This window comes from Physella acuta, unplaced genomic scaffold (assembly GCF_028476545.2).
Source record: "Physella acuta isolate Inbredline_101_S28 unplaced genomic scaffold, ASM2847654v3 ptg001306l, whole genome shotgun sequence".
Taxonomy (NCBI): Eukaryota; Metazoa; Mollusca; class Gastropoda; family Physidae; genus Physella; species Physella acuta.
In genome coordinates this window covers 174,160-199,359 of record NW_026732821.1, presented here as the reverse complement: position 1 = coordinate 199,359, position 25,200 = coordinate 174,160, and the positions used below count along the sequence as shown (strand labels likewise).

Below are 25,200 nucleotides of genomic sequence, written 5' to 3'. Positions count from 1 at the left end.
AATAAACCATTTAATGTCGCAGTGTTATATAACAAATATCACAGTTTAAAACATGCAGACAGAACTCACTGCTGGGTAAATAAATATCAGTATCTAGCCAAAAATCTAGCTCAAAGAATAACAATGCTTTTCTTGTAAGTCATGATAAAAAAGTTAAATGTTTCCAGACAATTATGACAAAACAAATAAAGACCTCAAAGAAATAAACATTAAATAATACAGATGAGTGTAGTAACTACTGTCTCTCATTTAAAAATATATCCGTTTTGTCAGCAGTATTATTACAAAAAAATAACGACTCTAGTGGTAGTTAATATTAGGTGATTTGATTTAAAGGCAAACATATTCATGTGTGTGTTAAGTATAACAGGTTAAGCAGATGGCAAACCATTGTAAAATCCACACAATTTACTAAATCAAGCAAATAGTTTTTTAAAATGATTATCATAACCATGTTTACAGAAAGTGTAATACTTCTTAAAAATCTCACATACATACATGATAAACAGAGTAAAAGCAAATATTAAGTGTAATGTAAAATATATCATCATTGCCATATATGTTTACACAAAGTGTTTGTGCTTATCTTAATTTCACATACATAGCCTACATACATAACAGAGTAAAGGCAAACATTAAGTGTAACGTAAAATGTATTATCATAGCCATACATGTGTCTGGGCTTATCTTAATTTCACATTCAAATACAGGGTAAAGATAAACATTTAAGTGTAACATTAATGTTATCTTATACACGTATGGTACTGTGGTATAAAGTATGGTACTGTAGTGTAACATATGGTAATGTATTGTAACGTAAACTTGAGCAACTTGATTTTTTTAATTACAAAAATATTTTTAACTGTAACAGTGTTTGTAACTACCTGTATATACTTTGTTTTTAACATTTGTTTTAATATAAAAGTTTATGTAAATACAACTCAGGACATTTGATAAGTGTATGAGGATTAAAAATATGGTAAACAAAACACAAACTAGGGAGAATTCATTACAAGCAAAACGTTTTTTTTTTAAAAAAAAAAGGATACATTTTACAATTATTTATTTTATAAAGAAACAATAATCCGAGTTAAAGCCCACAAAGTTACTTTACACTATATTTAGCTTCTTTTTTACTTCAAGTATCTAAAGCACATTGCTGTCTGATGTCTCTCATTATTCTATGCAAGATTTAACGGGACGATGTCTTTATCATAAAAATCAAACGGGTTGTCTTTGTTGACTGTTAGTGTTGGTGCCTTCACGTGTGGCACGTCAGCTAGTTTGTAGTAGTTCACCATCTGCCAGACGTGTGGTCCACCAGTATCTTCTTTAACCCTTTTTTGCTTCTCTTGACGTAGCCTTAGAATAGATTAGTTAACAGATATGGTTATTTTTTTTTTAGTCTATTAATTACAGAACATGAGGGGTTAATTGTTTATGTGATGAACAAAGAAATTTGAATCAGAAAATATCTACCCTCCCTTCTAGCGTGGATGTCTTACTTCCAGTGTTTTTTCCAGACCCCCCCCCCCCCCCCCCCACAAGAGATGCTTGGAAGAAACTCTGAGTACTTTTATTTTACAGATTTGATAAAACATATTGTGTATGTATATATTGCAATTATAATTTATATAGTTATTTATTCACTAGAGAAATCCAGTTATCAAACCTTAAAAGAATATGTTGACAGAAATAAGCACTATATGCTTTTAAAAGAATCAAGCTAGATTTTTAAACTGATTCCTATATCCAAATTAACCCAAAACTGATGCATGAGACTATACTGAATTCATAACTAAATTTTTGTTTCCTTCATGGCTATTACAAAGTGGTACGGGATTTCATGAACATGTATACTGTGATTCTGGTACCCAGTGAGCTGTAATTTACACAATTTGTATGCAGGATAAAAGAATGCGTGTTTTCTATAAACACTAAGCATGTGAATATCATGAACTGAAACCCCCCCCCCCCCCCTTCTGTGTTGATATCATAAATGGATGACACATAACCTAACGTAAAGTATAAATCAACAACATCAATATTTCAGAGAATATATTTAGCACCAAATAACTATATTTATTTGAGGAGTCAAATTACCTCTTTCCTGTCCCTCTGTCAAAGGGTCTATCAAGCAGCATAGCTTTGATCATATCATCATCCACTACGTAAGTCTGTTTGGTAGAAAAGGGCACCTGTGGCGAAATACTTCTGGTATTCTGGAAAATATAAAATCAGAACAGGTTGGAATAATGAAACAAATCTTTCCAAAAATGCCAGAACCAAGAAAATTAAATGCTAGAGAGCTTAAGATCAATGACTGAGCTGTCATTTGATTGGGTTGTTTCTGTAGTAAACTGATACAAAGAATCAATTTTCTGTGTTAGTTTAGGTTGAGGCTAAAAAATGTTAAAAAATTTGCACTATTTATATTTTCTTGATATCTTACATATTTCATTTAATAACAAAGAATTATAAAATTAGTTGTAAGTGAAGTTCCCCATTTTAACCTTGATGGTCCATAGGGCAGAAGAAGCAGAATTCACCTATTTCTTCACCACAGCCTATGAAGGGATGGCATGGTCAGCACTATGCACAGCCACTTTTAATTTCCCTAACATTGGTTAGGTAGACTCGCCATCAGACTAGGTATGTACACTACTATAAAAAAACTGTAATGTAACAAATGTAATGTACACTACTATTAAACTGAAATGTTACTAAACTGGGTGGATTCGTGTATGTATACTATACTATAAAACTGAAATGTAACCTCAGACTACTTATCTACACTACTATGAGATGTAACAAAACTGGGTGTACTCGTGTATGTACACTGTACTATAAAACTGAAATGAAACCTCAGACTATGTATGTACACTGTACTATAAAACTGTAATGTAACCTCAGACTACGTATGTACACTGAACTATAAAACTGTAATAGGTATGTACACTGTACTGTAAACCTGAAATGTAACCTCAGACTATGTATGTACACTGAACTGTAAAACTGTAATGTAACCTCAGACTACGTATGTACACTGAACTATAAAACTGTAATAGGTATGTACACTGTACTGTAAACCTGAAATGTAACCTCAGACTATGTATGTACACTGAACTGTAAAACTGTAATGTAACCTCAGACTACGTATGTACACTGAACTATAAAACTGTAATAGGTATGTACACTGTACTGTAAACCTGAAATGTAACCTCAGACTATGTATGTACACTGAACTGTAAAACTGTAATGTAACCTCAGACTACGTATGTACACTGAACTATAAAATGTAATGTAACGTACGATTATGTATGTACACTGAACTATAAAACTGTAATAGGTATGTACACTGAACTATAAAACTGTAATGTAACCTCGACTATGTATGTACACTGAACTATAAAACTGTAATAGGTATGTACACTGAACTATAAAACTGTAATAGGTATGTACACTGAACTATAAAACTGTAATAGGTATGTACACTGTACTGTAAACCTGAAATGTAACCTCAGACTATGTATGTACACTGAACTGTAAAACTGTAATGTAACCTCAGACTACGTATGTACACTGAACTATAAAACTGTAATGTAACGTACGATTATGTATGTACACTGAACTATAAAACTGAAATGTAACTTCAGACTACTTATGTAAACTACTATAAAATGTAACAAAACTGGGTGGACTCGTGTATGTACACTATACTATAAAACTGAAATGTAACAAAGTTCCACAAATACCTTGTCTTCATCTTCCCCCTGGTGGATGATGTCGTGGGTTGACTGCTTCTCTAGCAGAATTGGATGAGAAGGAAGGCTCAGTGGATCCACTAGCACATCATATGGCACCATTGGATGCTGGAATGTGGCTGGGTTATGAAGATCCCACTGCTCTGGCTGTCCAAGGGTACCTTTAAAAATATTGTTTAGAAAGACGGTTTTTTAATATTTACTTTGATAAACACTAAAATTTAAATGTCTATAAACTGTTGATACAATTATTTTTACTATGGTTATTTGTTCAAATTTACAGATAAAATAATTCCATTAAATTTCTGATGTAAAGGCTACCAATTGTAGAATAGTAACTTAAATATTTTTATTTTTTTGTTATTAATATTAATATATTTTTTATTGATGTTTATGTGCAGAAATACAAATCTATGATACAGTTACATTTGCTAAAAGGTTTATAATTTTACATTATTACCTTTGAATTTTAGAAGTTTATACTTTTTGTTATTAATATTATTTTTTATTTTCCTGTAAAGTTATACAAATATAATTACAACCTCTATCAGGTTTATGTAGATTTGACTTGCAAGTGAAACAGCATTACCAACATAATGTCCTTCAGTAGTCCATAACCTGACAGTGCAGTCACTGGAAGCTGTGATGAGAATGTTGCTAGACTCTACCAAGTCCATACAGGCAACGCTTTCAACATGACCACGCCATTTGAATAAAACTAAGACAAAAATGTAATAGAAAAACTGCAAATTATGAAAAGTTGAAGGTAAACAAGTTTAAAAGAAATTTGCAAATATTAATTTAAAGTATAACACTTATTTTAAATCAAGTGTTAATAAAAAAAATAAATAACATTTAGGATGTTTATTTAAGTAATGCTTAGGTGTCAATAAAGATTTTAGCCTACTTTCAGGTGGTTCAGATGCTGGGCGTGTCAGGCAGTAGTCCGCGAAATTCCACACGTAAATGAAACCAAAGGTATCACTGGAGTAGAGTAATGTGTTGTTGCTGTTACTCAACAGCTGGGATACCATCCCACCCTTGATGTGCGACTACAGAAAAATTATAAATAAACTTTATAAACTTTTTATTTAAAACATTTTATATATCAAGAAATGTCAAAAGACTTAAAAATTAGACTGCTAAAATTAAGGGTAGGCATATGAGCTATCAGTTTCTGGATTTTTATTTTTTTAATGAAAAAAAAAGTTAGGCATTGATTGTATCATATTGAAATGCATTTAAATATTTTATTGGAAGTTCTGATTGTAAAAATTTAATTTGGAAAGATTCAAAGGCAATTGATATTTTTGTTCATTGTTTTTTTAATAAAAATAATTTGTTAGGACTTCAACCTACAATGGCATAGTTTAAATTTAACACAGGACTATCATCAACCTACTATATATTATCATATAAATTTATTATAGATCAAATTTTTTTACTTGAAAGCTCATGCTCGCATCTGCAGTTTGTTAAAAGCTGCTGAAATAAACTAAAGCTGATTGTTATGTTTTTCTAGAGATATAGTTCTGACTTACCCCTTCAAACTGTGCCATCAATGTGCCTCCTTGAAACACATTCCACACATGAATATGAGCACGTGGTCCACTCACCACCAACGCTCCAGCGTCCTTCTTGTAGGCTCTGGTCTGAAGGAACATCAGCTTTGATATACTCAGGTCTCCATCCACTGCAACAAAACCACAACATGCAGTTATAATAACAAATATCGTCACTAGTTGTTGGTAAATACACAGAAAATAGCACATTTTCTAATTTTGTTTTATTTAAATTTATTGACTGTAGAAACGTAATGAATGTATTTTGGAAGCAATTTCTGAATTATACGGGCTACATTAAACTATGGGCAAAGAAATAGCATATTCTCTTTTCTTCTTTAAAGATTAACATGTCTATAAAGGTTAACTTAGGTTAAGATATGGAGATACTGATAAAAATTACATCTTTTAATAAATAGTATCTGCTAAATTATCATGTGATGTTAGATTTTGCATTTGTTGTCAGAACAATTAGATGTATAACATCTTTCAAAAGCTGATTCTTAGTCATTGTGTTTAATAAATAAAATGTGTAAATATAGTCATTAAAATTAAAACATAAATGTTTTAAAATTTTCGTCAGTGTTTATACATTAAACTTGTAAATTTAGTTACTGTATTATTTATATTTAATACATAAAACTTGTAAATTTAGTCAATGAAATTAATAAATAAAATTTGTAAATGATATTATTCATTGAAATGAATACATAAAAGTTGTAAATTTAGTCTCTGTAAACAACGTACAGTGTTGGTCCTGATAACCAGGTGGTGGGGGTGGATTCAGGTGACAAAATATATGGCCAGACACCATGTTCCAGACAATGACCTCTCCATCATAGCTCCCTGTTGCTAGGAGATTGGGTAAACACTGAGCCACTGAGAGTATATCTTCCTTATGGCCATTTCTCTGGTGCATGGATGGAAAAACATTAGATGTAGTAGTAGAGTTTTAACAGTTTAATACACCTTTTTCATAATTTCTGTTGCATGAATAATACTATTTTCCTAATAACAATCATATTTATATTCTCTGTCAATTAAATAATTCACATTATGTTAAAAATTTAACATAAATATTTATAGTTTTACAAAATTAAATTGCCTAATATGCACTGCTTAAACTGCATTTTTATAATGTATAAAGTTTGGGATTTAAAAATTTACTGGTGAAACAAGCAGGATACACAAAGGCATGTAACTCTGTCAAGTTAACCCTTAAGGGTGACCTACTTTGGACTCACAAAATTCTCAGCCCCATATATTAATGTATGTCAGTTCCCTCCTGCCTAAAGATTACTTTGCCATGTCAACAAAATCACTTTATTTTGTGTTTGTAAATAGTAACCCTGTGTGATGGAAATTCACATGACTGGGCATGGGGTATGAATGAGTACACATTCATAGGAAATGAATGAGTATGCATTCAGGGATGCAAGGGTTAAAATTTTAAAATGTGAACAGGAAAAACAACCTAAGCACAAGGTAGTAAAAAATCCTCTTTAGACCTAGCGATCCATTGGGCAGATGAAGTAAAGTTCACATGTTTCTTGATCTCTGCATATAAAGAAAGGTGTGGTAAGCACTTTGCCCCCAGCCGCCTTTACTTTCCTTAACGTGAGTTAAGTTCCCATCTGAGCTCAGGTATGTTCTACTGATCTCGACCTGAATTCAAACTTGAGACTTTTGGGTTTGCAGCCTAGCGTTCTACAGCTTAGGCAAGGCCACTCCATAAGCATAAGGTAGGAAAACTTTTTATTATTTTGGTTGTATGAGACTGAATTTAAAGACAATACTCACCAGGTCATCATGCCAGTAGGGTGTTGGGTGCTGGGTGTGATGAATATTGTTATCATTGTAGGAATCATAGTAAATGTTGACCCTTTTATCCCAGCCAACAGCTATAACATATCTGATAAGAATATTTAAATACAAACTTGACAATAAGAAATGTACTGAATAATTGTAGTCCTTTAGAAGCTTTAGTTGTCAGTCATTAGAAAATAACTTGACAATTTTAAGCATATATTATTATTAATTAAAGGAATTAATTGTATTTATATTATTTTATTGTATGTATTCTCATACATAAATATTTTAAAAAGGTACATTTGTCTAAGCATGGTTTTGTTTAATTTTAGTTTTTTTTACTCTTATAGTATGCATTTAAAAAGAGGTACCTGTTTTTGTTCATTTCAATATAAGTTACATCACATATCTCATCACTGTGCATTTCTGAAAAAAAAAAGATTTAAACACAGATAGCTAAAATTGATAATGTATTTAAAAATGAATAGAGAAATATTATGAAATGTGCATGTTTATCAACATGTAATGAAGATTAAATAAATAGAAGTTTTTTTTTTTTAGTCAAGGGAAGTAATACACATAAAATGACTTGTAATAACCGAACAAAAATTCTGATAATGAAAAAAGCAAAACAAAAATGGACAAAAGTTATAATTTAATTTTGATTATTTAATAAATAATATAATAATAGATAAAATTAGATAAAAATCTAAGATTTTCTAAAACTTAGCAGCGGTTCTACTACATAATTTAGAAAAATTATTATAACATTTAAAGGTCATTTTAAAAAAAAAAAGTAGAATTACATTACAAAGTAATATTTCTGTACCTGCATTTTTCTTAGGTTTCTTTTTCAGCACTCTAAGGCAATGTCCGTTATTATAATTCCAAATTCTGAGCATACCATCTCTCCCTCCTGTTACAAGCCTAGTTGACAAAACAGGTGAAAAGTAATTTTTAAATTCAACTGTCATGCATTATGGGAATCAAAGTAATAAGAAGTAATTAGTGATTGACACAATAAAAATTTCACACCTTCTTCTGGTATTGTCAAAGGTCATACAAGTGATAGCATCTTCTCCGTGGGCTTCTCCATACTCAAAGATAGGTGAGCCGGTTTCAAAATCCCACAGTTTGATTATCTGTCAGAAAAATAATTCAGTCACTTTACTTTTGTGTTTTTATTTGGAATACATAATATTTCCATAGTGAAAAATCTTTTTTTTGTCTCTTTAATAATTAAAAAAAATAAAAATGCCTCTACATAAAATCATATTGATTTCCTAATAATTCATTAAAAAATATGAATAATAGTATGAGAGTGAAACAAAACAAAAAGATAAAAAAAACACACTGAGCCACTGCAACAGGTCACAATTTGTTTAAACTCTGGATTGTATTTGCAGCAAGTCACCGGATCTTTATGAGTTACTATCATATCAGCATTCAGTGTTGATCTGCAAGCAGATAAATACAGTTTTAAGTCTTTAAATGAATAAGTCATGTTAGTTATCTGTTTGGTGTCTAATGTATGAGAAAACTTAAAATTTGTTGACACATTTGATTTACTTAAAGGAACTAGTAGGAACAGTGTGGTCTGATGGCAGAGCACACTGCTGCTAAACCACAAATGGGATGGTGGGGTGGGATAATAAAGAACACCACAGCTAACCCAAAAATCTCGTGTTTGGATACCGGACTTGAGCCCATTGGACTTCACTGAGCTCACCCAGCTCTAATGGGTACCTGGATCAAGTTAGTGAAAGTGGCTGAGTATGGTACTGACCACACTATCCCTGCATATGCTAAGGTCACAAAAAACAGATTAAATCTTCATTATCTGCCCAATGGATCGTCAAAAGGGTAACTATTTTTGTACATAAAGTAACTAGTGAGTTAAGGATATCTTTTAATTTACTTGTGTCTCAGGTTTAGTATGGCCATCTGGTCTGTGGCTACTGCCAGAGATCTGGACACACAGGAATAGTGGATGGCTTGGAGATCACCTCGAATTTTGTGACTCTTTGGTCGAATGGTCAGCAAGCATGTGTGGTCTTGTATATCCCAAACCTGACGTCAAAAAGTTGTCTTAGTTAACTAATTTATGCTTCATTACACTTTACATTGGAGGTTATATAAAGCTCTCAAACACACAACTAATAATTCCACTTAAAAATAATGTAAAAATAATTAAATGTCTATATATGTCTAGAGTAAAAAACATTATGCCGATTCTAAAGCTGACCTTAATGCATCTGTCGGTAGATATACTGAAGATTCTGTTATCTTCCTCAGCAATAAACAAATAAAATATAGGAGCAGCATGACCTCTTAACATAGCAGTAGGTTTCCTAAAGAAATGAAAGAAATAAGTGATAATGATACAATAAAAAAAAACTGTTTGATTAAACAATCAATAACAGCAGCAGTTTACCTGTTGATAAAACTCATTTTTATTTAATTTGGATAAAATATGAGTAATATGTTTCCTCTTAAAAAAAAAAAAGCAAGTATATTTGAAATATTTAAATTAATTAAAAAAGAAAGTTGAGACTTACAGACACACATATGGGTTCCATAGTCTTATAATTCTGTCCATGCCTAAAGAAATCAAATTTTGATAATGTTAGCAAAATGAGTGAATTGTTTAGAAAAAAAAACCCACTATTTACACCAGTGGTTCTTAACCTGGGTTTGTTCGAACCCCAGGGATTCGCTAAGTCAGTTTCAGAGGTTCGTTTGAGGTCAGACACCCAACTCAAATGATTCACTATCAGATTTTGTCAGTACAAATGAGAGAACTATTAATAAGAGGATTCAATGAATGCACATATGAAACTGGTGGGGTACAGAACATCCACTTATTTAAACATTGCCTAAATTCTCACAGAAATAAATAAGTTACATTTAAAATCAACCCACTGTGTACTTAAAGAGCTACTGTGGAAATTGTCATTATAATATAGAGTAATAGCTCATGAAAATTACTAGTAAAATAATCAAAATCAAAGCTGTATTGATACTCAATTGTATTACTGCTGCAAGACAACTTTTAATTATACTAATGAATAAAACAAATAATAATCAATAATTAATAAAAAAAATCAGGTTAGACAACTCAATAGTTGTTACCTCCAGTGACAATGATATTCTTTTCTTTTGAGAAATCAAACACTTTCACCCCTTTGTAAACCTTGAAGACAGCCTCGTCTGCATCAAGTCTCCTTTTGGGTATGTTGTAGGAGTATTTTTGTTTACTTTTTTCCTGTGTTGTGGTCAAATCTTTTATCTCTTTTAGCTGTTGCTCTACATGTGTGCTGCCAATTGTTGAACCTGCAAGGTCATGTTTTTATTTCTTTTATAAAAGATTGCAGCATTTTACATTAAGTAGGCTACATTTGCTGCTGAACATAAATGGACTTAATTTTCATGAGATAAAGAGATCACTGTAGTAATGATGGTTTTTTAGAACACTGGGCTCAATTTTTTTTCAAACAATGTATATTTTCACAATACTAACCAATAACCAGAGCTGTGTTTGAATTATTGCAGCAGGATATGACTTGTCCTATTTCATGATAATATTTTAGCTGGATAAAAAAAATATAAAATAAACTTTTTGCATTGTCTACATAAAATAAACATCTTTCACTTTAAATATATTTAGCATAGACAATTTTGTTTTTAAATTTTAAATATTAGGGTCATAATTTAAAATACGCTAGGCTTCTATAGAATAAATAATTATTCAATTTATTTTTTATTTTTAAAATTCTTTAATGTTTGATGTAGTTTTCAGTTAGTTTCTGATAATTAGTATTCTGACCTGCCCAACCCAATCATCATGGACTTGCCATCTAATGAAGTTTACATTGTTACCATTGACAACAGCATCCAATAAAATTGTGGCAATAAAGCCATCTGGTTTAGTCATCTTTGTCCATGTCCTGGAATAATTTTAAAACAAATTTTATGACTAAAATGTGTTGATATCATGTTTCAACAAATTTAATACGTTAAAAAAAATCTAAATTGTTTTTAAGCAATAAACTATTTTAAAAAAATAATTGGCAATACTTATAAATTTAAAAAACCCTGCAAATTTAAGGCTGATTTACTAAGCATTAATAAAAACATCTTTTAAAGCCTTAAAATGTGGTGCTTTGGTAATTAGTAGAGTAACTATTTTTACATTAACATAATAGATACAATATTTTTAATAAAGGAAATATTAAAACCAGTAAGAAAATTTTTTCACTTTTATTTCTTCTATGAATACCACTGAAGTTTTTCATTGGATACTTTGTCATTAATCCAAATGAATAACCTATAAAACATGAAGCAACATTGAACAAGCTACCTTAGACATTCCCCAGCTGATTTTATAACAAAAATATTGACACAGCCCATGTTGTCACCAAACAGGATTATACATTCATCATGCCCAGTGGAACTGTGAAGAAAGTAAAACAAATATTTATGATAGTGTGGTTAAAAAGTTGGAAGAGATTTTGAGGTATGAGTAAATATCATTTAAATTGTAAAAAATAATAAGTAAATTACTTGTATAAAAAAATAATACAAACCTATAATCTAGTTTTAGAGGTACAGTTTCCAAACCAATTATTTGGCAGTAGGGATCAAAAGATGACAACTCAAAAAATTGTATTTCTCTGTCTCTGTTAAAGAGAAAATAGGAAAATATTCCACACAATTTCAGTGTTAAATAATGCAATGGTTAAACGCAATGTTAAACTAAGTTAATGTTTTGTAGATATTTATTTCACTGCTTAAACAAAAAGATTTTAATGTTTACCCAGTTCCAACAATCAATTTATTGAAGTGTGGCATCAAGCAGAAGTCAGTAATCCATTTTGATTTGGTTCTGTTACTCATGATCTCTTGATTCTAAAGAAAATAAAACAACAAAATCATTGATATAGATTTACTCTGATGTTTTTAACACAGTAAACAGAAAGCACTTGATGAAAATGCATATTAATTGCAGACCAATTTTATATTTCTAAAAATCCTGATGGCAGTTTCTTTTTTTTTAATGTGGATCTGTCTAGTTTTGTTTGTGGATCTGTCTAGTTTCTTATGTAGTTCTGTCTAGTTTCTTACCACAACACTTCTTGTTCTTTTAAGCTCTGTATTATGTGACCAAAATGTCACAGTGCCCTCTTGGCTACAGGCTATGAAAGTCCCATCAGAGGTATCTGTAATGCGTAAAATTGGATCCCTGTGTGGGATGCTCTCCACCTTAGCAGGCAGGAGGAACGCCACCTCTTTTGCTCGGAGATATGAATCTTCTTTCTCTGCATATTCAAGCTGCATGTAGGTGCAGAATTCATCCCAGGTGATAGTTCCTTCAGAAGACCAGTCTATTTTCATAAATAAAGAGTCTATCTGTGCATCCTGGATAAAAATATAAGATAAATTTACAAACTGCTATTGGAAATTTAAAGACTTTTTTCATTTTATTATGTTAAATGGGAAATGGAAGTTTAGGGCCTATATGTAGGCTACAGACACCAAAGCAATAGCCACCTGTACCATGATTAATTGTTTTTCACAAAGAAGAATACCTTGCTTGGTCCCAAGTGAAGTTGGTCTTTAAGTAGTTTCTTAAACTCCTCAAGCTCAAGACTTCCAGTTCTATTAACATCAGCAGATGCAAATGCCTTTTTAAGTTCCTCTAATGTGTCAATGTTTATTTTCTCCTCAATCTTTTGAATGTTACATGAAGGATAGAGAAATGCAAAGATTTTTATTTTTATTTTAAAAATTAGCAGTTAAATTGGGTAGGCAATGAAATGCAAAGACTAGCAGTTACTATTGAATGTAATTTATTTCATTAAATGACGTGAATAAATGATAAATGATTAGTTTTATGAGATTAAATCTGTTTCTGGATTCATAACATTTCATAATTATTTGTTTTATTAGTTAAACAGTTAAACTTAATTTATTTTATAGTTGAAAGTTTCTAATTAAAAATATAAATAAATAAATACATACATATTTAACATATTTTATATAGTGTATATTTTAAACACTAGATCTAGATAAAATGTGAGATTATATATTTACCTACCAATGTCTAATAAACAAAGGGAATGCTATGCTTAAAAATTAAGACTTCCATTGCAATTTGGACCATGATAACCACATTGTGAATAAATAAAAGCTTACAAAATTATATAATATAGATCTACTAATAAAAAGTTGAAGCATGGGGGATAACTTATAACTTACAAGCTGTGAAAGACGATCCATCAAATTTTGCGTACTATTATTACAGTGGTTAAAAACAAGGGGGCAAAGCTATGCAACACAATGGTACAGTTTATAATTTGGATAATAGGCGTTTCAACAGGTAATAAATAAAGACCATGATAGAAAAATCCGTTTTTTTCAAAACAAACGACAAATAGGCCAACTGGACCAACTTGAATGTTGCACACGAACGATAGAAGTAGAATCTAAAAATAACGCGCGGCAAACTACAAAAAAAAAACGTAATTTAAAAAAAAAAGAGTTCCTTCCAAAGCAGGTTTCCTCTATACGTTATTTTTACCCCCTAATTATTTATTCCCGCTGCTAATTGAAATTTTATTTTATCATCTTCATTTATCTTTATGGCCTATGCATTTTTAACAATTTAAAAATGTTGTTTTTCTAATCTAGCAGTTGCGCTTTGTGGCTTTCATGTATGCAATTACCTCCCCTTTGACTGAAATTTATTGATCATTACCAAACCCTTTAGCAATCAAAAGAAATGAACTGTGCTCATATCGATTTTTTATAGAAAATATATTAATAAAGTGTACTTACAAAAGACATCTTGTTTCGAAATTTATACATTTCTCTAAAGCACAATCTATTTGTATCTTTTTACTGTTAAAATATTGAAATTGCAGATAATCCTATGTGAACATAAATTATAGCCTACACCTAGGAACTCTCAGTAACAGCTATCTAAAAATATTTTTGCTCCAGATTGTAAAGATACATGATGGCTACCTAAAAGAGTGTGTTTATTGATTTGATATTGATACTGAAGTATCAAATACATTGACGGGAAAGGAGCGTCTGATATCGGAGTAGAAAAAAAAAGAAACGAATAGCCTCCCTTGGTTTAAAATAAAAATTGAGAATAATCATACACTAGATCAGGTGTAGGAAACTTTTGTTTTGGTTAGAAGCCATTTTTCTATTTTTTTATCTAGAAAATGTAGGTTTTGAGCCTCACTGAACATTATACTCTGGTCCTGGCGCTTTATGTTTATTATTTAAGTATTTTAAGACACGGTGTCAAAATAAATGTTAGCTGCATTTTCTTAGTTGATATAACCAATAGAAAGAGTCGCAGTTATTCGTTTCAAAAGCCACGGAGCCGCATGTTGCTTGTCCCTGGTATGGATACACGTACAATTTAATAATAGGATTAATTAAAACTAAGCTTACTAAGTCATGATTTCGTTGAAACAGCAAGATCTGTTTACTTTTACTGAACACAATTTTTGGCTTTTATTTAAGCCAGCTATAGGTAATAAATAAAACAAGCAATGCAAAAGTCGGAATGGATAAGTTCAGAGATACAACAGACAGAGTTCATTGTTCGTTTTGTTTAGCCTACATTTTGTAGGTATGTTTTATTTTATTTAAGGGCTCATCCATTTATGACGCAAGCACATAAACATTTCAGATTAATTTTTTTGTTGTTGTCACAGGCCTATGAGAGCTAAAAGTCGCCCCCCCCCCCCTTTCCGTGCGGATGTCGTAAATGGGTGACCCCTTAAACATGCTTAAAATTGAAGTCGAAATTGTGAGACAACATAAACAGTACCATAAAAGTAAAATAATTTCTTTTGATACACCATACAGAAAGTTATGGCGTCTTGAAATCTACTGTGCTGGTTACTTGACTCAGCTTCGAGAGGATATGGTGACATTTGATGTAAATAAATAAACCCAGTAACGCCACAAAGGCGGGGCGGGGTGTGGTACGCATTAGGTGACACCATTTAAGGAGTGACACCACGACGAAAAATTGTAAAAATTTACTGTCGAAAAACAGTTTTATCCAGTTGAAATAAGAGAATAGTAGGTGAGTGGGGTGATACGAAACGGAAAATGCTAAAATTGTTGGATGGGTTGGGGTGACATTCTCAATTACCGCACCGGGTGACACCCGACCTTGTGACGCCACTGGATTAACCAACAGTCAATCGGCGTTTATCTAGGAATTCGAACTCTTTAGTAGTAAGAACGTATTTAAAATCACTTTTAAAAAAATTATTTCTAAAAACAAAACAACGGAGATTATAATATATTTATTTGGTCTACAAGTCTTCTTAGTATTCGTTTTAACTTTTAACTTAGTCATGATAGGGTGCCGCAAGATCAGCCATCAGGGTGTCGCGGACGCTATTGGGAGCCACCGGTTACACAACCGCCGGGACGCCACCCCTGGTTTGTTACATTCAGCGACTAAAGTAAACCTCCGTTTCCCTAGTGTAAGGCGCTCTTTAAAACGAATGAAGGCACCATAGTGCTAATGAAGGAGCACGGTGACTAATGAAGTGAGGTGGAGGTGGTCGTCCATATATGACGTCAGCAGTGGTTTGAGGACATCTGTTAAAATAGCGTGACGTCATTTACAGACGACCCCCCAAAGGATCTACCATGTAGTAGAGCATTACATACATTTACAGTTGCATTATTTGGAATGATGGGATAGAAAAGTCCTATATTAATACACAATGTCGTCCGAAGACAAGAAAGGTTCAGGTAGGCTATACACAATCGAATAAAAATCAGTACAAGCTAATTAAATCAAGCCAATTACTTTGAGTCGGATGTTATTAACCCTGTGTTCTTGAGATCACAAACATTACGTTCTTTATTTTGGAAATCCCCCTAAAGGGGTCATCCATAAATGAACTTACACTCGTAAGGGGTCCGTAATTTTGTGACGATTTGCCATGGGAGGGGGGGGGGGGCAGTAGCGTAGGCTAGCGAGGGGGCGGGGCGGGGGGGGGGGGACATGTCCTCGGGAGCCGACCATAGGGGGCGCCAAAATGGGTTGGAAAAATAAATTGAAAGGTTGAGGGGGGGTGCAAATCGAAAGTTTGAGGGGGGGGGGTGCAAATCAAAAGTTTGGGGGGGGGGGGGTGCAAATCGAAATCTTGAGGGGGGGTGCTAATCGAAAAGTTTGTCCCCGGGCGCCGGGAAGGGTCGCTACGCCTCTGGGGAGGGGGGTCAGAAAGTGTTAGAAATTTTAGCCGTAATCTCTCGTTTTAGCAAATTGTTTTAAAAACTTATAGTAATTTCTTAAAATACTCTATGACGACGAGCTCAGTCAAGATTTTAGAAAAAAATTGATGTTTAAAAAAATAAACTGAAATGTTGAGGGGGATTGTAGGCTGAGGCGGGACGTTATTGGGGGGGGGGGGGAGGGAGGAGGTGAATGGTCTGGCTTTTTCTGACAACGTGGGAGTTTTTTTTTTTTAAAAAGCGTGACGTCATTAAGGAATGGACCTCTAAACCCTTAATTTTTAAAAAGCTAACTTTCAGATTAGGCGGTTCACGGGCGGTTTGGGTAAGGTATCGTTAACGATGATGCCGTTTGACAGTATCGATTACGGTAGTCGTTTCTTTACACCGGGTTTAATGCTGAATAGAAAGGTGAGCTGTAATAAAGTGAGTATCTACTGTAAGATAGTGAGTATCTGCAGTAAGATAGTGAGTATCTACAGTAAGATAGTGAGTATCTACAACGAATGTTACCGTGATCTGTGCTGGTGATCAAACAGATGTAAAAGGAATGCCATACCCATCCCTTTCTCTGCTGCTCTCCGTAATCGTCGGTCAAAGTTGACTGGTTTTTGTATTCGATCCTGACCGGAAACTCGTGTTTGCAGTGGCAGGCTATCCTCCTCGGTACGGGCGGACTTTTACTTCCGTTACGTTTACTTTTACTTCTTCTTCTGCGCCTTTTCCCGTCTTCATCCGATTTGCTGCGTGATTTACGTCTCGATTTTTTCTTCTCTTCGGCTTTTTCCGTGTTGTGTTTCTCTTTCTCGGAAATATCCGATTTGTGGGCGTCCTTCTTAGAAACATGCTCATCTGTAGAATTTAGATTCAAATTTATGGCTTCAAAATCTATAACAGAATCGGTGATTCCAGTGTCTATGTTTGTGTTTTGACTGGAGTTCACCCAGTACCCATCAGTGAAACCACTCACTCCACACTGCACCATTTTAGAATTGGCCAATTCGATTTCTGGGAACAACACAGGATTGTTTTGAAACTTCATGCTGTTCGTCATATCCTTCTCGACTCCTTTGTTCTTCTTTTTCTTTTTACTGTTTCTTGAGTTGGTTTGTTCCTTGCGTAGGATTTCCGCTTCTGAAATTGATCTTTCGAACCGTAGGTGTTCGTGTTGTTGGTCGATATCCTCCTTCGGATCATCTTTGTCAGCTAGACGACCAACTAAGGAGTCATCGATGACGTCTATGTTCCAAACTATATCCACATCAGAAAATTCATCCATGATTTGTAATAAAAAATCAATTATTCAGCCGTAGTATGTCGATATATTTGTCTTGTATAGTAGTGAAATAACATAAGCTTTAAATGAAACACAGTTTCGTCTGAATTCTTTACGACTGTTATAAAAGATGTTTATTTTAGAATGTTTCAATGATATACATTTTGGAACTTGAACAATTTACTTGCATCATTTTCATAATTTAGTTTCCTTTAATTTTGTAGGAATTAAAAAGGATTTAAGAGCTGAAAATACTTTAAAACTATTTTATTTTTTAATTTGCGTATGAATCAAGAGGATAGAAAATCGCCTTTAGTGAGATGAGAATTTTTTTTTTCTGGACGACATACAACAAAATATTAGTTATTAAAGTACAGTTCTTGTCCTTATTAAAATAACCTGCACATTAATTTTTTTTATAAACAAAATTCATGAACAATATCATGAAGCAACATTAAATTGTCTCGTAGTAGTCCGTGAAATATTTCTAAAAATGAAAATTAAAATTTAAGCCTACACGATATCCCTAAATCTCACAAATGTAAAGATGTTAATTTGAATTTAAACAAGGAAAGTTATCACGTAGATTCAACAAAAGTCTGGAAACAGCGGAAATTATATCCCAAATTTTCGCCAGTTTCTATGATTAGGCTAGGTGTTCAAAGCAACGACAGAAACTTCCTTTCGCTCCTCCCAGTGTGAAGATCTAAACTATCAAACCCCAGTGGATGATCTATAGTGAATGATCAATAGAAAGGTACTTCAGGGAACTCTTTAAAAAGTATTGTACTATAAAACAATGTGTCTCGCTTAATGACAAGCCATCTATTAGTTACCGATAACGTTTCCAGTGTCTGCCTCCATATAGTTGAAAGTTGAAACAGTTATGATCAGGGTTTCTTTCAGACTTTTTCCTCCGGTTGCGGTGGTGGGGGGGGGGGGGCTACAACTTTTTTTTTGGGGGGGGGGGAGTAGTGGCGAATACTGGTAAATATATATATAGTTTAAATATCAATTCTATTTTGTTGGGGGGGGGGGGGGGGGTAGACATGCTTCGGTGGGAGTGAGGCGGTGCCCCTCCCCTGAAGAGATGCCTGAAAGAAACGCTGGGTATGATCAGTGCTCAAAACTTTCGTTTAAATCCGATTTGTGTATAATCAGGAGTTGCGGTAAAGGATGCTCGGAGGATGTGCAACATGAATTTTTAATGGTTCCTAAGGAAAACAATACAGACGGGTTTCCCTCGCATGCGGCCTATAGTCTACATCCCTATAGCTACAAATGTCCATTCAAGAAGCTTACGGCTAAACAGACGTTGCTTTGACAATATCCTTGCTTCAGTGAGGTGTTACATGTGAAACAATACGAGGTATACATATTTAACACGAGTGCCATTGTTTGAAAATGTTATGCTGTTGAGGAAACGATTCACCCGGTTAGTATAATATTTGAATGCGCCCCGGTTGGTAAAAATATTTGAATGCTTTCAAGTAGTTTAGTTGTTCCAATGTAGGCGGGCCGGATGTGACGTAACAAATGTGTGGACGTTGGAATTCGGTACTCCGCGCATGAGGTCTTTTTTATAAGAAAAATTTGTGGTTTTTTTGGTCTTTTTTTTTTTCACATATTGGCACTTTAATTCATAGGATGTGACTTAGAATATACTGTGTTTTTAAATTAAATTTATGCAGATTTAAAACGTTATGTATGTTGACGGTGCGAAAATTGTGTTTCGTGTGAGAGTTTGACATGCTTCATCAACATCTGCTCTGGTAATTGATATATTGGTTCATAAAAGAATTTGTTGTGACAGTTCTACGCCTGGGTCGGAAGTTGCTATTTGTTTTTAAAAAAAAATTGAATATTTCTCTCAACAACGGGTGTGGGGAAATTGCGAGACGCGAAAAGCGAAATGGCGAGGCGGGAAAATGCGAGAAGGGCGCGAAAACGGTCGGTCACGTGACTTTTTTGTCTCGCATTTTACCACAAGCCGATACTTACGCTGGGTGGTGTTGAAATGCGAAGATTTCTGCGAAAAATTTACCGCACCCGATTTTCAGTGGTATTTGGTCCAGAATTCAAAGACGTTTCGTTTACATTGTTAAAACTTCCGATTTTTCCGTCGCTAGACATACTGATGATTTGTCAACTCCCCCCATCTTTTATGTCGACTTAGAATACCACCTTGTTCGAAACCGACGGAAATACCGCCGACGATAGATCAACTTCTGTCTTTTGTGTGGAACACCGAGGCCGCCTGATTTACCGTCTTTGAAGATCGCCGTGCCCGGATCCGCTGCCGCCGCAAACATATTTTCTTTTGTTGCATAGAAATTTTGTATTATAGCCGCCGCCTACGATTTTTTTCTAGCTTTTTTTACCATATAAATCTTAGCACAAGGAAATGCCTACATAATTTGGATACAACAAAATAAAGTGACGTCACCGATATTATCAGTTGCTCGTGCTATATCGTAAGCTATGGGCCTACTTCAAATATTTTTAAAACCAAGTTGAACTTATCTGAATTTTTTGGTTTTGGTGGTGGTGTTATTTGGGAGTCTTCCATAAGTGACGTCACACTCGTAGGGGGGATGTAATTTTATGACGATGTGTGATGAGGGGGAGGAGGGGGGGGGGGGGGTAGATTTGAAGTCACACTATAAAAAAGCAATGTTAGAAAAAGAATTTTAGACGTTTTTTTTCGCGTTTTAGAAAACTGTTTTAATACATTGTAATAGGAATTGATTAAAATACTCTATTTTGACCGAAATTAGATAAGATTTTGGGAAAATATCGATGTTTTAAAAAAACTCAACTGCTGGTGACAACAATGAGCAAGACATTGCCAAAATTACAGAAGTGATAAAAAATACAAATTATAAAAAACGGAAAACAGATGTTGAGCGTGCGGATGATGATGATGATGAGAACATGGGTGCCAGTGTTGTTTGTGGGATGAACGAGGTCAACTGTGATGAGAATGTGAAATGTTGTGAATGTGGAATAGAAGAAGTAGCAAAAGAAAAATGTATAAATGGGAGTCTAATGAACTGGGTTGGGTGTACTATGTGTGAAAGATGGTGTCACGAGGTGTGTTTGAGGACTGTTTCAGAAGATTTTGTTTGTAAATTTTGTTTGTAATTAAAATAACTTAATAAAAAAATTAATTGCACTTTTTAGAATTGTTTATACTTTTACACTTTCTGCAAGTACAAAAATCCATAAATAGATGTTGCAAAATATCTCTCCTGCTGACAAGATTATACCAATTCACAATGACACAGCTCACGTTTGTATAAACATGAGCGGGCTAGATTTTTAAATTAATGCCGACTGAGACAGGATTTTCCTCTCGCTAACAAGAGCGGGCGATGACAGTAGCACAGCAACGATGTTAGGATTTTTAAATAGATAGATCTAGATATAGATCTATTTATCTTCTTAGTATCTAGATAAAAAATAACAACATACAACACTCGTGTTAAAGGGTATGGTTAAATACTTGTTTATTTTTAAAATATTTTAAAAAATAATTGGAATAAATAAAGATGGAAAAAAAAGGAAAAAACTTTTTTCGCAAAAAGTGTCTCGCTATTTACCCTTAATTCCGCAGGTATGTCTCGCATTACCTTCTCGCATTTTCCCGCCTCGCCATTTCGCTTTTCGCGTCTCGCAATTTCCCCACACCCCTCAACAACGCCCGAATCGATTTTTAAAAAAGAAAAGTGTTTAATTAGAACAATGCGAACTCTTTCTTAAAATGTAACCTACATCTAAAATAACCTTACTGATTGTTTTACTACGCCCCCTATTAAGTCCAAGTGTCTATACTCCAGGGGTCTCCAAACTACGGCCCGCGGGCCGGATGCGGCCCGCGACGTCCTCTCATCCGGCCCGCGGAGATCTTTTTGTCCACGGAAAAAACGTTTGTTGGTGATAGCTGAGGAACTTTGCCCAGAAAAATCAAAGAATTGCCTGGAAGAAACTGGCCCCCGAACTGAAATTTGATAGTTAATGCGGCCCTCGGACTGAAAAGTTTGGAGACCCATGGTCTATACCGATGAGTGAATAGCCAACACGCTAGCGCCGGTTACAGATTGAAAGCGCATGTATGAGCTAGTCGAAGGCAATTAATTAAACAAACAAGAAATCTTGATCTATTTTCGGCGTATCGAAGTGCTTTAGTGACGACCATGCCTTGTATTATGTGTGGTCTAAAAGCTTTTCATTAATTAATGATTAAAGACATTATCGATTTACAAGTCCCGTGCAGTTGTAGACTGCTATAGAACAATGCTAGAGGATAAAGCAAATATTGCGCGTTGGAAACAAAATGATTGTATGAATAATTAAGTTAACACACATACTAAACAGCTTAGGATCCCGCTACATTTATATTATTGTAGGCCTATATGTATATAAAAGTAAATTGTAACTCTTACAGCGATTATCATATCGTGAAGGGCTACTACATTTATGGTTATTTAGCACTAAGCGAATGGGACATCGACGTAATTTAAAAATCCATAATATGCCGCGTTTATACTCTGCTTTGTCTAGAAATAAGTATTTTAGGTTTAAGAATCAAGGTTAGTTTTTTGTATGAGTTATAATCTATAACATAGAATATGGGCAAAATAAAAATAATGTACAAAGCAGTAGATAATGATATATGTATTTGTCATATAATGCATACAAAGTTTTAAATAATTTAAAGCATCATTGTAGGATGTTGCAAACATTGTTTCTTTCCGACTACTTTTTCTTCAGATGGGGGGAGGGGGGGGGGGGAAGACGTACACTGGTAAAAGTATATATTTCTATATAAAATATATTTCGCTGGAGGGGGTGGGTGTGTGTGTGTGTGTGGGGGGGGGGGGGGGGAGCGGTGCCCCCTCCCGAAGAGATGCGTGAAAGAAACTCTGGTTGCAACACATGACATAATATATAGGGCACTTCACATGGCATAACAATGTTGTAAGCTTTTACCATTGGGTAAACATTAAGCTAAGGACTTACGTTTAATACAAGTGGTTCAAGCTATACATAAAATGGTTGAGGATATACAAATAAATCAAACCTCTGACCAATCTCCCGTAACAAGCTGAGAAATACGAAGAGGTAAAACTCAATAGTTTCTTTATTTAGTGTATTATTACGTTAATTTTTTTTATTAAAAAAATATATACATATACCACGTGTTATGTTTATTTTTAGTAGCGGAAGCTCATATTAGCGGCCCGTTGCCACAACACAACTGAGAAATGAGGTCACTGGTGTGCCAGCACAGACGAGTCGGTTTAGGCCTTTAGGGCAAGTTAAAAATAATTATTAAACTGTCAATAATAAGCTGATTTTACTGTAGCTATTTTTAAAATTAAAAATAACATTTTAACCAACATTGAAACGGTTTTATTCTTTCTTATTGTGTAAACAAAATCAATGTAAATGTGTAAAGTGTAGTGTAAACTCTAAAGTAGTCTAAAGGCTAAACTCTACTCTAAACTAAAGTCTAAAGTAGTCTAAAAGTAAGCATTTCACCTCTCTTAGACTAGATCTACTTTATTAAAATTTAAAACAAAACTGAGAACACATGAATCAATGTAATGAAATGTGTTGATCAAATCGAGTGTTTGTCTTTTACTTAAAACTTCAAGTATGAAATAAGTTTTTCAAACAGTGTTTTTTTTTTGTTAGTTTCGTTCACTCCCACTCATAAGAAAAAATAAAACGTAGGCCTACTTTTTTTTTTTTTACAATTTCATTTCTTACCTTGCTCTTGAGTTGATATGCTACACTAAGCTGAGAGTAACCTGTGCGTATGGCATTGTCGCTGTCAGCGATACCTTCCAACGTTCCAAGTGTGAGTCGGCGGGGGTGTTTCACATTTTCCTTTTTAGCATCATCATTCTTAACATCAGTCTTGGTCTGCCAATGACTCCTGGGGCCTCCAGCCTGCGTATGGGGCCGTGGACCCAATGAATTAAAACCGCCAGTAGATGCAGTCGTTGGCCGGAGGACATTATCGTATAAACCTGTAGTGTAGCTGGGGTGTGTTTGTAAATTCGCTGCAGCCGAACTAGGTCGAATTTTTTTCTTAACAGTTTGTATAGGCGGTAAGGCAGAAAAGGGTGTTATATTACGACCTGACGGCATTTTTTGTTGAACTTTAAATAAAACGTATTACTTATCTTATTTAGTTCTAAAACAAGTAAACGAAAGGTTACATATTAATAAAAATGCGTAAAACAAAGGAAAACTGAACACAACACACTACACCGCCATACTATTTTTATTCGGACTAGCAGCACACAGCAACCAAATGTCAACTTCCGTCGCCGTTGCGTGTTGTTGAGAACACGGGGACAGCGGTAAATCACAGCCACAGTGCTTCTCAAACTATTCGGACTGGAACTACCGGTGTCAAAAAAAAATTATGGGGGGGGGGGGGGGGGAAGGGTAGTTTTCTTTCGACTGGAAACAGCTTTATTGCAGTATTTAAAAAAAAAATAAGGTTACGGGAGGGGGGGGGGGGGGGGTAGTTGACCTGAATAAACGTTAACGCTATTTTAGTCAAACCACCACTTTCCTCACTTTTCGACGTCATTTACAGAAGAAAAAACTAGAGTGATGCTAGGATAGTTTGTGTAACAGTGTAACCATATGATTAGTTGTGATACTAATTCTAAGTAGGCCTTTCCTATAATGGTGTTGGTCGGGATTTGTCTGAATCGGGTTAAAAAGTAATCCCATAGGGTCGTCCATAAATGACGTCACTCGTAGGGGGAGTCCGTAATTTTGTGACGGTGTGTGATGAGGGGGGAGGGTGTTCAGATGGTGTGACATCACACTTTTGCATATATAAAAAAGCAATGTTAGAAAAGGAATTTTAGCCGTTATTTCGCGTTTTAGAAAACTGTTTTAAGTTTTAATAAATTGTAATGGGAATTGATTAAAATACTCTATGTTGAAAGAGTTCAGACAAGATTTTGGAAAGATATCTTATTTTAAGAAAAAATTGAACTGCAATTTTGTAGGCTGAGATGTGACGTCATTTTCGGGAGGGGGGATCTGGCTTTTTGTGACGAGGCCTGACAGAGGGGAGGGGGAGGTACAAATCGTCCAAAAAAGCGTGACGTCATTTATGGATGACCCCCTATGTTATATGAAAACATTTTCCCCGCGGAACATGTCAACTAACTTGCTGCAAGGTGTTTTTTTCTAGTCATTTATAGTATGCTTGTCGCAAGTGTAAATGCGGTGTAAAATCTGCAACTGCTACTATAGCAGTAATCTTACATTATCGCTCAAATGTAATCCTTTTATTTTGTGCTCTGATTATTAAACAAAAACAACAGCTTTGATTGCGCAAATGTACACATAAGCCTAAGCCTACAACTACATACTACATAAGACCAGAATCCCCCTCCACCACCCCCAGATCGTCAAACACCATATTATAATGTAACCTCTCTTTGTCAATTAAACCCTGTACATTTAATCC

The 25,200-nt window shown here is 34.2% G+C and overlaps 1 protein-coding gene across 3 annotated transcripts; it reads right to left on the bottom strand.

Annotated features, from left to right (window-relative positions):
- Positions 1-23,985, bottom strand: LOC131958253 (WD repeat-containing protein on Y chromosome). 3 transcript variants are annotated; one of them, XM_059323173.1, is made up of 25 exons: positions 23,469-23,985; positions 22,777-22,800; positions 12,724-12,864; positions 12,260-12,553; positions 11,952-12,043; positions 11,722-11,814; positions 11,496-11,588; positions 10,962-11,082; positions 10,656-10,725; positions 10,268-10,468; positions 9,694-9,736; positions 9,381-9,486; positions 9,054-9,205; positions 8,490-8,592; positions 8,171-8,277; positions 7,965-8,062; positions 7,507-7,561; positions 7,127-7,238; positions 6,074-6,236; positions 5,306-5,457; positions 4,672-4,816; positions 4,354-4,482; positions 3,756-3,925; positions 2,104-2,222; positions 1-1,362 (listed from the first exon to the last, which is right to left on the bottom strand). In XM_059323173.1, the coding sequence occupies exons 1-25, from the start codon at positions 23,850-23,852 to the stop codon at positions 1,182-1,184; spliced, it is 3,348 nt and encodes a 1,115-aa protein (XP_059179156.1). In that variant the 5' UTR covers positions 23,853-23,985; the 3' UTR covers positions 1-1,181. The 3 variants fall into 3 exon arrangements, with proteins under 3 accessions (XP_059179156.1, XP_059179157.1, XP_059179155.1); XM_059323174.1 differs by lacking the exon at positions 22,777-22,800; XM_059323172.1 differs by lacking the exons at positions 22,777-22,800; positions 23,469-23,985 and adding an exon at positions 16,977-17,837.
- Positions 23,986-25,200: the final 1,215 nt, after the last annotated feature.